This window comes from Oncorhynchus tshawytscha, linkage group LG28, assembly GCF_018296145.1.
Source record: "Oncorhynchus tshawytscha isolate Ot180627B linkage group LG28, Otsh_v2.0, whole genome shotgun sequence".
Classification (NCBI taxonomy): Eukaryota; Metazoa; Chordata; class Actinopteri; order Salmoniformes; family Salmonidae; genus Oncorhynchus; species Oncorhynchus tshawytscha.
The window spans coordinates 8,681,058-8,700,804 of record NC_056456.1 but is presented as its reverse complement, the minus strand read 5'-3'; the positions used below and the strand labels follow the sequence as shown (position 1 = coordinate 8,700,804).

Here is a 19,747-nt window from a genome sequence, read left to right as displayed (position 1 = left end):
CATAGCAATTCGACACATACAACAACACAGAGTTACACATGGAATAAACAAAACATACAGTCAATAATACAGTAGAACAAAAGAAAACAAAAAGTCTATATACAGTGAGTGCAAATGAGGTAAGTTAAGGCAATAAATAGGCCATGGTGGCGAAGTAATTACAATATAGCAATTAAACACTGGAATGGTAGATCGGCAGAAGATGAAGTGTGCAGGTAGACATACTGGGGTGCAAAGGAGACAAGTAAATAAATAAATACCAGTATGGGGATGAGGTAGGTAGATAGATGGGCTGTTTACAGATGGCCTATGTACAGGTGCAGTGATCTGTAAGCTGCTCTGACAGCAGGTGCTTAAAGCTAGTGAGGGAGATGTGAGTCTCCGGCTTCAGAGATTTTGCAATTTGTTCCAGTCATGGGCAGCAGAGAACTGGAAGGAAAGACGACCAAAGGAGGAATTGGCTTTGGGGGTGACCAGTGAGATATGCCTACTGGAGGGTGTGTACGAGTGGGTGCTGCTATGGTGACCAGTGAGCTGAGATAAGGCGGGGCTTTACCTAGCAGAGACTTGTAGATAACCTGTAACCAGTGGGTTTGGCGATGAGTATGAAGCGATGGCCAACCAACGAGAGCGTACAGGTCATAATGGTGGGTAGTGTATGGGGCTTTGGTGACAAAACGGATGGCACTGTGATAGACTGCATCCAGTTTGTTGAGTAGAGTGTTAGAGGCTATTTTATAGATGACATCACCGAAGTCGAGGATCGGTAGGATGGTCAGTTTTACAAGGGTATGTTTGGCAGAATGAGTGAAGGATGCTTTGTTGTGATATAGGAAGCCGATTCTAGATTTAATTTTGGATTGGAGATGCTTAATGTGAGTCTGGAAGGAGAGTTTACAGTCTAACCAGACACCCAGGTATTTGTAGTTGTCCACGTATTCTAAGTCAGAGCCGTCCAGAGTAGTGATGCTGGACGGGCGAGCAGGTGCGGGCAGTGATCGATTGAATAGCATGCATTTAGTTTTACTTGTGTTTAAGAGCAGTTGGAGGCCACGGAAAGAGAGTTGTATGGCATTGAACCTCGTCTGGAGGTTAGTTAACGCAGTGTCCAAGGAGGGGCCAGAAGTATACAGAATGGTGTTGTCTGCGTAGAGGTGGATCAGAGAATGTTGCAAGAGCAACATCATTGATGTATACAGAAAAGAGAATCGGCCCGAGAATTGAACCCTGTGGCACACCCATAGAGACTGTCAGAGCTCCAGACAACAGGCCCTCCGATTTGACACACTGAACTCTATCAGAGAAATAGTTGGTAAACCAGGTGAGGCAATCATTTGAGAAACCAAGGCTGTCGAGTCTGCCAATAAGAATGTTGTGATTGACAGAGTCGAAAGCCTTGGCCAGGTCGATGAATGCGGCTGCACAGTAATGTCTCTTATTAGATGGCGGTTATGATGTCGTTTAGAACCTTGAGCGTGGCTGAGGTGCATCCATGACCAGCTCTGAAACCAGATTGCATAGCGGAGAAGGCATGGTGGGATTCGAAATGGTCAGTAATCTGTTTGTTAACCTGGCTTTTGAAGACCTTAGAAAGACAGGGTAGGATAGATATAGGCCTGTAGCAGTTTGGGTCTAGTGTCACCCCCTTTGAAGAGGGGGATGACCGTGGCAGCTTTCCAATCTTTGGGAATCTCAGACGATATGAAAGAGAGGTTGAACAGGCTAGTAATAGGGGTTGCAACAATTTCGGCAGATCATTTTAGAAAGAGAGGGTCCAGATTGTCTTGCCCGGCTGAATTGTAGGGGTCCAGATTTTGCAGCTCTTTCAGAACATCACTTGTAGGTCCTAGGATACAACAATTAATAATGTGGAATTAATATATACCATCAAAGGATACCTTACAATTTAGAATAATTAACACCTTGTGAAACAGCTGTGAAAACCAACCTGGCAATATTTAAGATTTTAATATATAAATGTTGATATTGTTTTAATAGAGCTGTGTCATTAATTTATTTTCACAGATTTTTTTGTACACTCACATGGCAATCATAGACTTAAATACTGAATTCTGGTGTGTAATATGGAGGTGGTTGCTGTGTGGGTGGGAGGTTCTGTTTGTCACTTGTTCTCAACGGGCAGCCAATCTCAGAAGGAGGACTAGAAGAGGGAGATTGCAAAGTCCAGGCACTGCTGCACTTTTTCTTCTGAGTGTTTGCAGTGCTAGAGTTTTTCGTTAATCTCTGTATCTCACATATTTAAGTGCCCACTATGATAGAGCAAGAACACTTTTTTAGCAGATAATGACAACATGACAATAACAGTAGCTGTAGATGATGTAATGAAAAGTTGGAGGGTGGTTGGTAATGAGGTGGATCTACGTCTGGGTGTTGGGCAGAACCCCTAGGTCCTGGAGAACAGGAGCAGAGTTAAATGGAACAGGGTAGGAGACAGACGTAAACAAGCAAACACACAGGTTACACTTTACTGTGAGAAAATGTGATGGATTAGTGCATTCTCTCAACCAGCTTCACTAGCTGTCGTTGACAAGCATATTCAGTTCATAGACATATTATGTATATTTAATTCAGTGATTGAAATTATAACCCCATCCTCAGTCGCCTATTCCAGCAGGCTATTGGGAAACACAAGCACTTTCTTATTTCAAAATCGCCTCGTTATTCATGTTGAATAAATTATTCTGTTAATTTGAACTAAGCAAGCTGCTAAATCGTTCATATCTTGCCTACATCTTGTCTAGGCTACTGTACACTGAAATTAGATGTAGGTCTATCAGGGGCTATAAACTCCTGCCTTTAGCTAAGCAAACTATGGCAAAATGTAATTACAATCATAAACCCAGATTTGAGTCTGTAGCCTATGCCTATTGAAATGGAAAGTCAATCTCACAAATGGGCCATTTATAACGGTTTGTAATCTTAACATCTGGCACATAATAACAGCATAATTGCCAGAAAATAGCCTAACATTAGTTTTTTTATTTTCATCCAAGTGTTTGTTGCTCAGAGATTTCGAGATCCTCTCAAACTCTCCTGTCGGATTTATCTAGTTATGCACATGCGCAAATGTAATATATTTACAATTATAAACCTGGTTTGAGCCCTGAATGCTGATTGGCTGAAAGCCATGGTATATCAGATGATATACCACAGGTATGACAAAACATTACTTTTTACTGTTTTAATTACGTTGGTAACCAGTTTATAATAGCAATAAGGCACCCCTGGGGGTTCGTGGAATATGGCCAATATACCACGGCTGTAACCAGGCACTCTGCGTTGCGTCGTGCTTAAGAGCAGCCCTTAGCTGTGGTATATTGGCCCTTGTGTCATCCCCCTTGTGCCTTATTGCAGTCAAACGAGTTAAATCGCCATCCATTGATGGACAATGATCTGGCGTGTTTAATAAGGGTAAATTATATTTTCTCTTGCCACATATTCATATTCCTTAATAATTCAATGTCATAGCATGCAATTGTTATTATTTTGAGGAAACCCTAATTTTGCTTCCAACGTCATTACAAGTTACTGAGATATTCCTTCCCAATTGGCTCGATAACGTCATTGAAAAATTGTTTATTGTATAAATATGGCAACTCCTCTCGAGTGGTCATAGGGCTATACATTTCACTTGACCTGGCAACCCTGATTGGCACTATTTTTACCTGTTGGCGGTAGAGAACAACAGAGCGGGATTAGGAGAAGATGGCGGAAGTGGATGCTGAGTTCGAATTGAGCAGCGCGTCAAGTAAATTTGGTGAAGATGAATGTTCTGAATGGACAACAATAATATCTAAAACTGGAACAAAAAGGAAATTGTATAAAATTGGAGTGGAGGAAACATGTATAAATGATAATGAGCATGCATAAAGCACTTCGCTTGATACCATTTTCTTTACCCAGTCAAAATTAGAATATATGCACAATGCAACGCAGAGTGCCTGGATACAGCCCTTAGCCGTGGTATATTGGCCATATATCACAAACCCCCGAGGTACCTTATAAGCTGGTTAACAACGTAATTAGAGTTAAAATAAATGTTTTGTCATACAGCACGGCTGTCAGCCAATTAGCATTTAGGGCTCAAACCACCCAGTTTATAATGATTGTGTATCAGTTCTAGCGTATTAATATGTTTTATGGAAGAAGGGTTGGAAATAGTTCTCCATAATGACAATCTAAATAGCCTACCTACAAAGTGCATGCATGCTGCTCTCTCTCCTCTATATCAAGTGACTCAGCCAATAACTATAGTGCTATCTCAACACACACACCCCTTTGGCTCTCCCCACCACTCACTCACTCAGCAACAGCCTGCCTCACTGCCTGACAGTCAGCAGCAGGTCACAGTGAAATATATTTAAGAGAAAAAATAAAATAAAAATGTGTTGGGGACAATTAAAGGCCACTTTAATTTTCACACAACGCCAGAGATGTTTTCTCATGTTTTGAGGGAGTGTACAATTGGCATGCTGACTGCAGGAATGTCCACCAGAGCTGTTGCCAGAGAATTCACTGTTAATTTCTGCACCATAAGCTGCCTCCAACGTTGTTTTAGAGAATTTGTTAGTACGTCCAACCAGCCTTACAACCAGGGGGGGGGGCTGAGGAGTAGCCCTATTGTGGGGAAAAACTCATTCGGATTGCCTGGGCCTGGCTACCCAGTTGGCGGACCTGGCTGCCAAGTGGGTGGGCTTATGCCCTCCAAGGCTGCTCCCCTGTCCAGTCAAGTGAAATCCATAGGTTAGGGTCCTAATACATGCATTTCCATTGACCGATTTCCTTATATGAACTATAACTCAGTAAAATCTGCATAATTATTGCATTTATATTTTTGTTCAGTGTCATTTAATTCTACTCATTTTGCCATGGGGCAGAGATAAATGTTTGAAGTTTTTAATGAGTGACTAACCATGATTGATGCAAGTTTACATAGCTGGCTAGACTAATTTACCAATCTAAAAAATGTTATTGGTGACTGTCAGTGACCAACTTTAGAGGAAAAACTGTTGATCCACAACCAAATTTCTCCTTGTGTATTCTACTATTCTAACTTTCAACAGTAAATTGAGACCCCTACAGAATTCCTAAATAAAGTGTTTTTGTTTTGTTTGTGGAAATTGATCCACAGGCCTAAAAAAGGGGGACCGCCAGTTGCCCATCCCTGACTTCGAGACTGGCTTGGTGGCCTACAAAACCAGACAAGTCTAGTGATGAATCTTCTCCAGGTCGTCCACTGCTCTCACAAGCCAAGTGTCTAAAACCTTCAAACTCAATTCTGGACCTCAAAGCCAGTCCCACTGCATTTTCCATTGTCCCCCCCCTAATAACAGACTGATTTAGACCTGGGACATCAGGTGGGTGCAATTAATAATCAGGTAGAACAGCAATCCAGCAGACTCTGGACCTCATAAGGTAAGAGTTGAATACCCCTGGTCTAAAAGAACACAATACACAAATTACAAAAGAGTTAGCATTTATTTTAGTTATATGAAAAAAAATAATCATCCAGAATTAATTGCTTGATGTTTGACCTCAAATTTCAAGAGAAAATGGTAACAAATCCCTCTATGGAAACAAAGGTTGTTTTTTTTAACTATAAAGCATAATCTGAACAAAAACATTTCATGGAGGGATCATTCTGACAGTGAATGATCTTCCCATTCAGAACTCAAATCAAGAACAAGTTTAGGGAAAAATGTCAGCATTTAAAACCTACTAAAAACAACCAACGTTAAATAACTATGGCATAATTGTGACTTGCCACACAGCAACGATTTCAACAACAAAAAATACAAAATCCCAAATAGGCAACTATTTCAGAGTAGCCGTCTACGTCAGCCATCGCACCTATTGACAGATCATCAATGTAACATGAAAGCAAATACATCTAGAAAGATGAGAACAGACTAAATTAGCACCATTTTGAACTTACGGGAGAGTTTGAGACATGAGAGCCTGTTCAACCTCTGTGCAGAGCACCACTCTTCATGACCGTCCAGAAGACAGTTTGGAGAACACAGAATCCAATTATTAGTTAGAGATAACAAGAGCCATAATAGATCATGATGCATGCTTATCTATGACTGACTTCTGAAACAGGTAGTCTTTTGTAAAGTCCATTTTGAGCCTCCAACCGTCATCTTACAGCATGTGGTCCCTTGCCCAATATGCACCCCTCTAACCACTCACTAATTCTCCACTTGGGCAAAGGATACTGAGTGGTACCATATGGAAAATTGGAATGGGCAGAGTGGTGCCCCACAATCACACTCTCTCCCCCTCCCAAAAACACACTTCTCTCTCTCTCACGCACACACACACACACACTGTGTTTTAACCTTAAACTTGTCTTCACAAGAGGGCAAGACTATATTGCCTAAAGCACCATACATACTTCTCCACATTCCATACAATTAGTGAGGGTAAAAATGAGTGAATTGAACTCTGAACGTCAAAGCCTCGTCTAAGAGCTTAAAAAAAATATTCAAAATTACATTTAAATTGGTCAAAAATATATTTAGATTGTCTTGAAGACGGTCAACAACAATTCAGAGAGACGTAGACGAGAGAGAGGGTCCTTCATGTTGACAGATGCTAGTCAGAACCTGGTGAATGTCCTGTATGTGTATTGGTGTGTGTATGGGTAGAATACTGTGCTCCAGGCAGCTCTCTGTCGCAATCACCAACCCTGTAGGTGAGAGAAAAATGATCGCAAGTAAATCAATAGTTTTTTTTGTCTGTGGTGCTACCGGTAATCACAGAATTATGTAAACGTTTAAATTCTGGACTTTAGCTACCCTGGTTATCTCGTTACAAAGTATTACTAACAAACCCACACCTAGGCCATTTCTTAAAAGGTAAAGTAACTAGCTATTTCATTTCTACCTCTGCTATACGTCCTCCTTGTCATCCTGCTCGGCTTGCTCCTCCTTCAGAGCGTCTGTGTCTGCCTCATTGGTGGAGGCCTCTATGTGAGCCAACATGTCCGCCATCAGAGCTTCCTCCAGCCTCCTCCTCACACTGTGGACCAGGTCCTCTTGCTTCCTATATACACCAGAGGGAGAGAGAGGAGAGGGGTTAGGGAGCAATGGAAGGATGACAGTCCTCGTGGCAGGCTTAAAGGGATACTTATCCAAATTACAAAATGGCATATTGGTTTCCTTACCCTGTAAGCAGTCTATGGATAAAGTATGACAGCAATCCAATGCTTTGGTTTAGTTTGCCTGGAACAGTTTCCACATGTTAACGTTTTAGCAGTAGTGGCACAAATCCCAATCACGGGACCGATATTAGCATTTTTTGAGCACTATGTCCAAATCATCCGAAATCATCTAAAATGTATTGGCACATTTTTCACACATTTTAAAATCATCTATAAGCGACAATGTTGAGCTTCACAATCAAGAGATTATTTCGGATGATTTGGACATGATGCGTAAAAAAATGCTAATATCGGTCCCATGACTGGGATTTGTGTCACTAATGCTAAAACGTTAGCATGTGGAAACAGTGCCAGCAAACTAAACCAAAGCATGAATTGCTGTCATACCTTGTCCATTGGTTTCCTTACCCGGTAAGTAATCAATGTGTCATTTTGTGATTTGGGTGAACTATCCCTTTAACAACAAGGCCCAACAGTAGCTGGGTGTTGTTGAGCCAGACCACTGAGTTGTGTGTGTACTTTACCTGATGTCGTCATCGGTAACCATGAAGGCCTTGCAGAGTGGCTGGGTGGTGTTGAGCCACACCCCAGGGTTCTTCTCCACGGCAGCGGTCAGCTGACCAGTGACGGGTGTGGGGCTGGTGTGCAGGGCGCTGGCAATGGCAGAGAGCAGGGTCTTGTCTGAACACACAGGCCCAACACCTGGGGGGAGATTCACAGAGTCAGATATCCCAAAACATTGGTTTTATGTGTATATGAGTCTCAAGTACTCTCTGCTGTGTGTACTTACCCTGTAGGCCCTTGGGAAGGTCCATGGTCTTGACCAGCTCCTCTGCAATGTCAAACGCACTCAGACCACTCAGCTTCCTCTCCCAAAACAGCTGAGGACAAACAGTGGGTAAACAGCTCACCATTTGAATTTAAACGCATCACATAATGATGTGCTTCATAATTTATGGAAAACCTCTAACAGCTAGTTCAGGTTACATAGCCCTCCCATTATGCTCGTCCAATGAGGCCTCTCACTCAGACCACTCCTAGCAAAATTCTTTCTTGAGAAATTACTCTGTTTCTTTTGACTATTTGAATTGAAAACAATCACAGTAAGGTACTTAATTGTTACCCAGAAATTATTTGATATTGAGATAAAAACAGCTGCATTAGACATTTAAGTCAGCTTGATAAATCGAGTGACTCATCCCAATTTGCAACCATACGTTTTCAAAGACTAGGCCAGAGCAGATGACTTCATCTACCAACCATATGGCAGCAATGAAATAAATAACATTACGGTATCAATAAATGACAAACAATAAGCGCAGAGCATCGTTGGACTCACCTGTCTTGGTTGGTCGACAGCCTTGTGGGGGTCCGTCTTCACTTTGTTGCTAGGGTGATTGGTAACCTTGGTGACCGGCTGTTTAAAGATGGATGCTGTCTGTCGGACTGGTAGGGTCGTGTTCAGGTCCGGCTTAACCTTCAACACAGACAGAAACAGGTAAGGGATCATAGTTCAATGTTCAAACAGATTACACATGATCCTGGACTCAAACTCCCTCACCTTGATCTGATGGTTGTTGTTGTCATAGCGATGCTTGTGCCTGTTCCTGTGCAGTTTGTTCGTTAGCATCCTTCCTGCACGGGGGTCAATGGCGTGCACCTCCATGGTGTTGCCCAGGTAACGAGCTAGCTGGGGCTTGCTGAGGAATCTCTTTCCAGGGTCACTAAAGGGGCAGGAAAACAGGCCATCAGGAGAAAAAAATCATAGGCAATGAATTGAGGCACAAACCTGCAGGTACAAGAGGCATAAACCTATTGTGGAGGTCAGTGGTGTTGCACTGACAAGACTACAAATGGGCCTAATTCACAAACCTCAGCCTGCAAAGCAAACATAGTAGCAGGAGTGAAAGTAGATTTAATTTCTTACTGGTATGGGACACAAAGTGCCTGCACATTTTTCTTTAATGCTACAAAAATGTACAGGGTAGCCTACTCTGCCAAAAAATATCAATAAAAACTATGTCTGACTCATAATTGGCCTACGAAATATAATTCAACATCCATCTAACCTGGAGGGGGAAATTACTATCTAAAAGAAACCCAATGACAAAGACAGTGAATACGCACTCACCAGGGATATGGCCGATGTTCTCTCCTGGTGCCAATAAAATAGGCTACTGTTTGCTCAATTAAGTTTTAAGAGTTTTGACACCTAAGAGACAGATTGGGGTCTTTTATTGGCATCTCTTTACAGCAATATCCATTTGCTTTCTAACCGGTTTTTCCGCGATTGTGATTTTTAATATTGCGATATGCCTGGCTAGGTCTCCGCAACTCAACAATCATCTATCCGACTGTAGGCTATGCAATTTAAAACAATCCACAGCGTTTTTTCAAAGACGCTAATGATCCTCTGTGGCCAAATCATGCTTTCTGGTGTAGTAGCCTATTTTGAATGATTTGATTTATTTCGGTATAGATAGAAGCTAATTAGGCTATATAATTTTGCCAATTTAATTCAATTCACTTTAGGGAAGGCTTAGCTTCAACTAGCATTATGGTCACGCCACCTATGCCTTTTAATGTGGCATAAACACAACCAGCCAGATGTTTTCATCTGATTGCCAAACAATCACTTAACAAATGCGCTCCTGTAGGCTACCCGCGCACATTAGTCCGCTCACAAAATAATTTCAGCATCCAAACCAACTGTGCACCAGCGGAAGAGACATCTGTTACAAAACACCTACGTGTATTGTAATGCCATTCTGCGATTGTCATTAGGCTTACACTTGTAGTCTGAATTGACGCATTCACTGTTGTCCTCGCACGCCTCGGTCTCGGCCACTAATTTCAGCCTTGTCCGCCACTCATCACGGCCTTGACTGAATATAAGCGTTCTCCTCAAACCACAACGCAATATGGACAGTAATAACACCCAGTTTCCAGTCAATTCGAAAATGCTCACGGGGCTGACATGCAGAATTGTTAAATAATTGTGTAATAGCCTATAGTTGTTTGGGCATGTATTACTTGTGATAGGCTCACGTTTTACCGGTACGGCGTACCCCCACTATTTATTTTGCCGGGACGCCGCACCTGACCGCCTTACTTTCACCCCTGCATAGTAGTAAACAATGAAAGTTAGTTAGCTACTGCCGTGGGTAACCCGCTGCACTGCACCCACAATAATGTAGTACAACGTCCACATAATCAGAATCAATTTACACAAATCTAAACAAAGACTTGTAACAGAAAGCTATTGATGCTAACGTTACTTGCTAATTTGTTGTCAAATGTGCGGGGAGCTGACGTTTGCTAGCAAGCTAACGTTAGCAATCAATGACTTATCGTTCGCTGTCTAATGGTTACTTATCAAATTTGACGTAATCTGTAGACACTGATCATTTGCAATTTTGGTACACAGTTACCTAAGTGGGTAATGTTTTACTTTAGTGGCTAGCTAACGTCTCGGCTACTCCATCGAGAATCGATGTTAGCTAGCTAGAGACATGCTTTCTCTACTGCAGACCAGCTAACATTAGCTAGCTACCGTCTTTTACTTAGCTACTTGTCCTTACAACTCATTCGAGCAAGTCGTACAACCCCACCTTTTCCTCTCCATGCTTCTTGCAGGTTATGATTGCTCGATTTATGTTGATTCGGGAATCTGCATGGGGTTTTTAAATATTTGGCTATAATTTTTTTGATGTGGATCTGCTTTCCTTTTCGATGTCAGCTGTCCTCCCTGCTTTCTCTTGTCAAGACACTCAGAAGATCACTCCGCAACGCTAGACCACTGTTACATAAAGTGGACAGCAAGTCATCCGCTGGTCCACAAACTAGTCCCAACTGAAGTCCTGTCTTTGTTGGGATCGGTTGAGTGTTTTAATGTTGTTTAATCTAGCTACATTTGCTAGTCTTTTTCTCATCAGTTTAGCTGTATGTTTGTACAAAAGTATTTAGATTTCATACTAAACACTAAAACTTGCATTTATTCAGGATAGCCCAATTGAGACCAGGGTCGCATTCCCAATGGTGCCCGGAGTACAAACATTGTCTCACAACAGGAAGAACACTTTACATTACAATTAAAACAATAATAAAATATAAAAAAATCAACCAAGCTGGATGAAATAACCCAATACCAACTTTTTCCAGAAAACAACTATCCATCATGTCAGGTTTGCCAGAAGATACCGACCCTACCTTTACGATTGTTGACACTTTCGTCTGAACGCAATCATGGTTACAATAAGACACTGTGGAGCCGGTGCGACACATGGGTCGGAAAACATACCTCAATGCAGGGATGCGATATGCCACTGTCCTCCAAATTGTACCTTTATCCACACTACTCCGTCAAGAAGATTGAAATATTGCTTGTTTCTAGGGATGCATATCGAAACGGACGATATTAGCTATATGACAGTGCGCACCGAGGAAGAGACCACAGACAGACAGAGCTGAAACTTCACTGCTTGACATGTATGATGAAATCCTGGTTGAGAATGAAACAACTGAACAACGAAACAGCACAGCAAGTGAAATAAATAGGTTTTTGATTATGTTTTACTGGTAATGGGGACATACGTAAATTCCCCAGAAAACTGACGTTTTCATCCTCATGTTTAACTAGCAGTAGTCACAGCAGCCATTATTGAAAACGGACCATGAAAAGGCGAAAAGTTTTACTTTAAAAATAACATAAATCAGACTTCAAACTAACAAAGGAATAACAATGGTATATAAGAGAAATGTTAATTTCTCATGCATGCATTTCCCATTTCTCCACCTGATTTCTTGGCTGAGCAATTCCCCCCAAAATACATAAAATGCACAACAGTTATTCAAAAAAATATGTCAAAGATCAGGATGAAAAGTCCAGTTAAGTTTATTGAAAAAGGTGAAAGCATGTTGTTTCTCTTGTCATTGCCCTGGTGTGGAGTTGTCTGATGACATCTGCAGCTCTGGTCACACTGTCCCCATTTCTCTTGGCCTGTCTATGACAGCACAGTCTGACCTACAGGCAAACATAATTGATTTCAGACAGTGTGTGTGTGTGTGTGTGTGTGGGGGGGGTGAAGGGGAGTCAAAGGTGAGAATTTATATTTGAGAAGCTCAGTTCTGCTGACATTTTAAAAAGGATATTCTACTCCAAAATGAATGGAAATAAAATTCTAAAATGTCATTTCCACCAACTGAAATGAGCCCAATAACATACATATTTTAACATTTTGTACAATGCATATAGCCTATGCATGGTCCATATTATCAGGTATGCTATTAGCCAGATGCATTATCAACTGTAGCCCAACTGATGATGCAGCAGAATAGTGGCTACAAATAAATAGGCTAAACCATGGGGTTGCTCATCTGCATTTACCCTATTGGGCCAATCATTAGCTAAATGTGATATTTTAACTTGTTAGCATCCTATTGATATATTTTATGTCCCAAAAAACTTGCATAAACACAGTGAATATAAATTTGGCCTACCTGTTAGGGTAACTTGGTAGTATGCCGCCAGCCAGGGTAACATGTCCCTTGCCTGTACTTCTCACAGAAACCACAATTCTTCCAAACACTTTCCCTGGTTGCCACTACTCTTGCTCAACTAAAAATGTAATCAGTCTCACCATTTTTTAAGTCCCCCAGAAATATTTTGTAGGTAGGGTGGCGTTTTACCCCAGGGTACCGTGTTACATTTAGCCCCACTCTCCCCTCTCCTTAACCATGACACTGTTAAACACTTTAAAATGGTGCAGATCCCTATCTTTTTAACAAAGGCTATTAAAAAACTGCTGTTTTCTCGAGATTGCATTAAGAATTGTTGTGCATTGAGAGGAATATTTCTCATATCCAACACACAAGCCGGATAGGTAAATAGATAAACTACTCTACTATGGGGTTGTCGGATTATTCTATTCATTAGTAAATGTGAACTGTTATTATTCCAGGGTCCATGTTTTTAGGGCGTGGCGGCAATAATTTTTGCGTGGCTAAATGACTGCAGCGGAAACACTGGTCCCCAAATCGACCCCTAAACCCAATATATTGTGAAGATCTGAGAACTTACTGTGGCGATTTCACATTGTATAAAGTATACCGCATATTCGGGTATGAAATCAGGGAGCAAAAAAAGTGAAAGATTTGGGATACCACCTAGTCGCGATGCACAGATGCTATCCCTCTTGGACATTATCCGAGCACAGAAATCCTTTGCCGAAAACCTTCCAGCTAGCTTCACGTGCACTGTGTTTCACGAATGTTGAATAAAATTCCATTTGAATTTCAGCATGAAACACACTGATAATCTCACTAACGACAGACTGCTGCTTGATACTTATCACAGTGGGAGGCCGTTTTGTCTGCTAGAACAAATGCTGTACCTGCTACGTGTAGACCCCATAGCGACAATCCTGTCTTATCTACTTGTCAGAATCTCAATGCTCGTCAGTGGACAATGACTTGACTTTGAGCCAACCAGAGAGCATGAACCCCCACGTGGGGAGCCAACAGGAGTGACAACAAAAATTGAAAAAATGACATTCTCCATACATACACGGTTAAATGTCATGAGCCATTCACACTTCATATGCAATATGGGATAGTAAGTAGCTAAGTGCACAGACGCAATGCACAATAAATACTTCCAAGGAAGCTAACCACTGTAGCTAGTAATGACATAATTAAATCACAATGTATTGCTTTCCATGAAACAGCTGCCGAGTTGGTGCATTTTTTAAATTGTACCTTTATTTAACTAGGCAAGTCAGTTAAGAACAAATTCTTATTTACAATGACGGCCTACACCGGCCAAAAACGGGCGACGCTAGGCCAATTGTGCGCCGCCCTTATGGAACTCCCAATCACGGCTAGTTGTGATACAGCCTGGATTCGAACCAGGGTGTCCGTAGTGACGCCTCTAGCACTGACACGAGTGCCTGCGCCACTCGGGAGCAATTGTCCTTAGCCAACTAGCTATGTTGTGCTAGCTAGCGAATATGCTAATGTTAGCTAGCTAGCGAATATGCTAATGTTAGCTAGCTAGCGATGGGCTGGTAGTGGAATTATGGAGATCGAATTAAAGTGCTTCTTCGTCATCTTACTATGTAGTTATCTAGCTGTGGCCATCTGGATAGTATCAACAACGGCTTTCTACAAAATAACAACAACAGCGGAGCTAGCTAACATTGGAATCTAGACCATGAACTAAACAACACACAGACATGCAATTGCCGTGCAACGCTACTGCCACCTTATGGTTTGGAGTATTTTAACATGGCTACGTGTCTGACGACCTCAAGGTCTGTTCAAATCAAATTGTATTGGTCACATACACATATTTTGCAGATGTTTTTACGGGTGCAGCGAAATGCTTGTGTTCCTAGCTCCAAGAGTGCAGTATAATCTAACAATTCACAACCATACACAAATCTAAAAGTAAAATAATGGAATTAATGTATAAATATTAGGACAAGCAATGTCGGAGTGGCATTGACCAAGTACAGTGGAATAGAATACAGTATATACATATGAGATGATTAAAGCAGTATGTAAATATTATTAAACTGTTGTGTGAAAACAAAAGAGACTGACTGCCGACACTATTCAGTGTCGGAGATATTACTCTGCCGATTGTTAGGGAGTTTGTTTCTTATACCGCTCGGAATTTGTAACAAAATATTCAAAGGAACATATTATTAAACAGACTTTCCAAATTCGTCAAAATAAAAGTTATCACTTGCTTCTGTACATATGCCACATGTGCAGGACTTATTTTGACATAAGGTAAAGCAGAGAGCAAGTGATACGTCAGGCACCTGCAGCAGACCCACGTTTTTAAAGTCCGTTTTAATAACACATTCCTTTGGATATTTTGTCTCTAATTCCCAGAGGTATATGGAACACGCCATTTGAGACAGGCAGCGAACGTATGTGGTTTCGTCAATACAAATGAACACAACAATGTTTTCCAAGGGACGTCAGAACGTCAGGGCTAGATAGCACCCAACCCTAGTTAGGTGCTGACGATGAGTATCATACAGGGAGACTACATTATTTCCCATTATCCCATCATTGCCATCAATGTTGCGTTCGAAGGTAACTTCCAAACAGAGGTAGATCGGTGAACTATGCTCTGCAGACTTGTTCGCGCTCAGACTGATCTAGTGCCATATCTTTAGTCCAGTGAGCTAACAGGTTATTGTTGAGTCACATTGACAATCTGTGTTCGTTAATAGTAGAGGGCGAATGCAAGCCTGGGCTGCTGCTTAGTCATTATGAGAGATCTTTCTAGAGCCACATTGACTTCAGGGCAATCACACATCCTTTTATCTCAGATTAGTGGTTAGTATAAAAGTTTGGTAATCATGATGACAAAATCGATTGCTTCAATCTGCCATTCTAGAATTTAGATGGCGGTCTTCAGCTAATTCTCCTCAAGCAAGTGACATAAAAATTCTATCAGATTCAGTGTAGCCTTTAAATAGTGTTAGTTAAACAGTGCATATCACCCAAACGTTTGCTCCCGCTCTATAGCTTTTAAGTTGATATCGATATGAGTGATTATCAAAATAGTGTTGTGTTTACCTTTCCATGTTGGCGACCCACTTGAAACAAAATGCAACAATCCAAAATGTAACCCTCTGTCTTCTACAGGTTGTCCTACAAGTTGTCCTCTAACCAGTGATATACATAGTATTCCCAGATTCCATGTAGTTTTTCAGTAGTGTTCTTTCTATTGATTTCAACATGAAATCGATATGAGTGATTGACACATAAGGGTTGCATTTCTATTTCTGTTTTGGTGACCACTAAATCAAAATAGCTGGTTGTCTTCAGCAGAGTGGTGTACTATGAAACAAGCTCGATCTACTCAGGGTTTTCTAAAGCTAGCCAGCTAGTTAGCTTCACATACCAGCTCAGGCTTCATCCGTACCATGACAGTGGATATTGTCGTCCGCCTGCGGCTAACTCTAACAGGCTGTAACAGTGGGTGCATGTTGCACATGCAGGGCCGGTCCTGGACGTTCTTCCACCCTAGGCGAAACAAAAATATTTTCATAAAGAGAAAAGCTCAATTAATAGGGACAGAATAGCAAAGTCATTTCAAAATAGAAAATATCCTCGAATATTATTGGCTGCAGTTGAACATCAGATTGTCATAGTGAGGAATCAATGCATAGGAATCAATGCATCGGAGTCACGTCTTTCACTGGCATTTTAGAGCTTGTTCCTACCATAAGGTATCACCGAGTTAAGCATGGTTATAGAACTCTTGATATAACCTGGATACGTTTTATGTATTTATTTCAAAATATAAAGCGAACAAAAGATGTAATTTTTGCCCTTTCAAAGGGTATGTGATACACTCACTCAATTCAAGCCCTGGTTTTAGTCAAACACACCAAGCCGTTCTCAGACATGGAGGTATTTAAATAGTGCATGGGACAATATTGGAGAATTTGGCTATACCGACATCTATGGATAGGATAATTGTTTCTGTCAAACAGGGAGGCTTACCAGTTATTTTTTGGAAGATGAAGAAATAAGCTCCAATTATCTATGTAATTCTATGTTTATGCCCATAAACATTTTTGATGGATGCATGCACATACAGGAGGTCCCTTACCAGGCAGAAGGGAATTTTACTTTAACCCCTGCATCAGCGAGTTACATTGTTGCTATCACTATGCAACCTACTACCTATAGTAGGAAAACGAGTTTCTTATTAAATAATATCCCACCTGTTATCACACATGGCACGACCCCATAAATGTTACAATTACAATAAAAATAACACTTTTATATAACATATTTAAATATTCCTATAGAACTGTAAAACAGAGTAAGATCATTTGAGCTTTGGAAAGGAGTGCTTCCATAAATGCATGGCGGCCCTCGTTTGCTGGAGCAGTGTAAAATAAGCTTTATGCCTATGCCTTAAAGAATTTTGTTTATTTACATATCGAATTCGATTGTCCAACATCAGCATTTATTTATTTCGTCTCCACCTAGAGTGGCCTCTTTCCTCTGCTGTGGTGCTGCGTTGCAAGTCAGCGATTTGTTTTTAGCTTGGTAGCTGTCCATGGTCCTGAAATCAAATCATCTGAGTTTGCTAAAACACCAAACCAGATCTCCAGCTCCTTCCACCTCTGGAAACTATCTAGGTGGTCATGTGACTTCTCATGCGAGCTGAGGAGGTGACACTGATTCTTCCAGTCCCTGGTTCCATCCCTGACCAGCGCAGATTTACACTGTGAAAAAAGTTTGCAGCAGAAACAGAAGGCTGCATCGTTTTTGCTTGGAATAGACAAGCCTTGGTCTCTCCACTCTCTCCCCGTTCGCCATCCTCCTATTGTAGTGGGCCACCGAAAACTTTCGTTGCCCCTCATCTCTTGTGAAATTCCCCTCCTTATCCTGATGTGGCCCAGCCTGCACTAACATATCCCGTAAAGATCCATTCATATATTTTGGCCACTCACCGGGATCTTTTATGTTTTTTTGTCTGGGAGTCGGATTTAGCAGCAGCACCACGACTGTCATCCGGGACGGGGAACGACGAATCTGAGTCTGGGTTCAATATAGTCGGGTCTTCGCTGGCATTGTTTAGAGGTGTTGCTAGGCCTGGTGCGACCACCTGTTCTTGTCAGGCCAGAGAGCTGTCATCATCGGTGGTAGTGCATGGCTCTGACTCCTCCGGTTTGCCCTCTTCGCTGCTAGAATCAGCGAACAGGGGCTCGTCGTTCTCGGCGAATGAATGGCCTGTCCACGTAGGGCTTGTCATTCTCCACACCGGCTGATGGACATTGCTGCACACTTATACATTTCACCCCGAATTTCTTTGGTTTAAAGATTGTGACTCCTTTCTCATTGTTTTTTAAATATTCGCTTCCTGATAGTTTTAGTCTCTTAGACATGGTAGCAAATTGTTTCAAATCTCTATAGATGACTTTTAGCTAAAATTATATCCACTAGTAGTAGCTAACTAACGTTAACAGGCTAGGTTAGGCTAACATAAACTCGTACATCGCCTTGGTCCGTACAATTGCCCTCATTTTAGTGCCCCAAAAACGTAATACTTCCAGATCAACTGTAATGTCAATACCATTGTAAAGCACAATTTCTCCTCTTTCCAACAGAATCAATTACATGACCTAAACGCTACCCGTTTCTGCATAATTCAAGCAGGCAATGAGCCCGTCGGGTCTTTAAAAAAATGGCGGGTGGGGAAGCGAAACTAATGTGTGATAGTGAGAAGGAGAGATGTCGTGTGGGAAAACTGCTTTTTTTCACTCGATCTGTCCAACTTATCACCTCTAAAATGTAAATAAAACACTATAAAGAGTTTATATAATGTGTCATTACTTACCTATTTGAAGGTTTGTGTTGAATTTGAATCTGTTTAGGGCGGTGCTAAAAGTGATCTTAGAAGTAAACAGCGGCTTTGAGAATGATGATCGCATGCAATGATGACGCAAAAAATGACTAGGTACCCTGTCTCGGTACATTTCTTGTTTTTAAAGGATGATAGAAGTGCTACACCTGGTGGAGAGAGGTTGTAATACATAAATAGTTGCTTTATGCGTGCTGTACGTTACGACATGACACGTTAAGATGTAACGGAGGGTCCGTCTTTTCAACTTTTCTCCAATACTATAGAGCCATTACCATGTCGATCAACGCTTGAATAGAAACCTAGTTCACACCCTCGATTTTGAGGTCAACACAGTCGCTACAGTCCCATTAGTTTTCTTTGTAGCTTCATGTTGTTTTGCAATTATAATATTGACAAAATTCCAGTGAAACTTTCTGCTTTTCATCGGCAGGTTTTCATGTCATGGTCCTTAATTTATAAATACAATTTTTCTCCACACAGATATTATATATGGAATAATTGGGATATATTGTATAAAAATACCTCTCTGTTTTTAGAATATTGGTTCCGAAATAATATCCTATTGGTGAGCCAACTGGTAAATGCAGAGGGTCTTTTACTCAGTTATAAAGAATTCTTATCACTTTACACTGTCCCTGTAACACCTAAAGATTTTGCAATTGTTTTAGATGCCATTCCCTCAGGTGTTGCTATTCAGGAACGTGTCAAGACCTGACCCTCAGAGCCTACTTTCTATTGACCTTGTTGACTCATCAGTAGGAAAGATTTGTTTCTCTTTTGGTCCATTCAACAACAGAGCGATACGATCCTTGTTTCAGCAGGATGTTGTCATGCCTTATTGGAATGGATTTATTGATAATATCTGTTGGAAAAAAGTTTGGATGTTGCCACACACAAACCTACTTGTTAACAAAATGAAGGAAGTTTCCTTTAAAATTATTCATAAATATTATCCTGCCAACCACTATATGAAGAAGTTTAAGGAAAACATCAACTCAAATGGCTCCTTTTGTAGACCATCCAGAAACAGTTTTGCATCTTTTTTGGCTTTGTATGCATGTAAAAAAAACTGTGGCAAGACATCAGTAGGTTTATAATTGAACACATTTATGAAGATTTTAAACTATTGTGGAGAGATATACTGCTTGGATTCTTTA

General features: G+C 41.1%; 1 protein-coding gene and 1 long non-coding RNA gene across 2 annotated transcripts; both read right to left on the bottom strand.

The window, feature by feature from the left end:
• Positions 1-5,480: 5,480 nt before the first annotated feature.
• Positions 5,481-10,970, bottom strand: LOC112226601 (methyl-CpG-binding domain protein 3). The gene is made up of 7 exons (XM_024391038.2): positions 10,798-10,970; positions 8,748-8,910; positions 8,526-8,663; positions 7,977-8,067; positions 7,711-7,888; positions 6,910-7,068; positions 5,481-6,712 (listed from the first exon to the last, which is right to left on the bottom strand). The coding sequence occupies exons 1-6, from the start codon at positions 10,809-10,811 to the stop codon at positions 6,915-6,917; spliced, it is 738 nt and encodes a 245-aa protein (XP_024246806.1). The 5' UTR covers positions 10,812-10,970; the 3' UTR covers positions 5,481-6,712; positions 6,910-6,914.
• Positions 10,971-11,736: 766 nt separating this feature from the next.
• On the bottom strand, positions 11,737-18,625 carry LOC112226600. Its single transcript, XR_002949766.2, has 3 exons — positions 18,564-18,625; positions 16,110-16,231; positions 11,737-12,209 (listed from the first exon to the last, which is right to left on the bottom strand). It is a non-coding gene; the product is annotated as an uncharacterized LOC112226600 (long non-coding RNA).
• Positions 18,626-19,747: the final 1,122 nt, after the last annotated feature.

Coding starts and splice junctions, on each gene's coding strand:
- LOC112226601 (XM_024391038.2), bottom strand. Junction 8,664..8,747: donor ACAACAACCATCAGATCAAG/GTGAGGGAGTTT, acceptor TCTGTGTTGAAG/GTTAAGCCGGACCTGAACAC. Junction 8,068..8,525: donor CTGTCGACCAACCAAGACAG/GTGAGTCCAACG, acceptor GTTTGTCCTCAG/CTGTTTTGGGAGAGGAAGCT.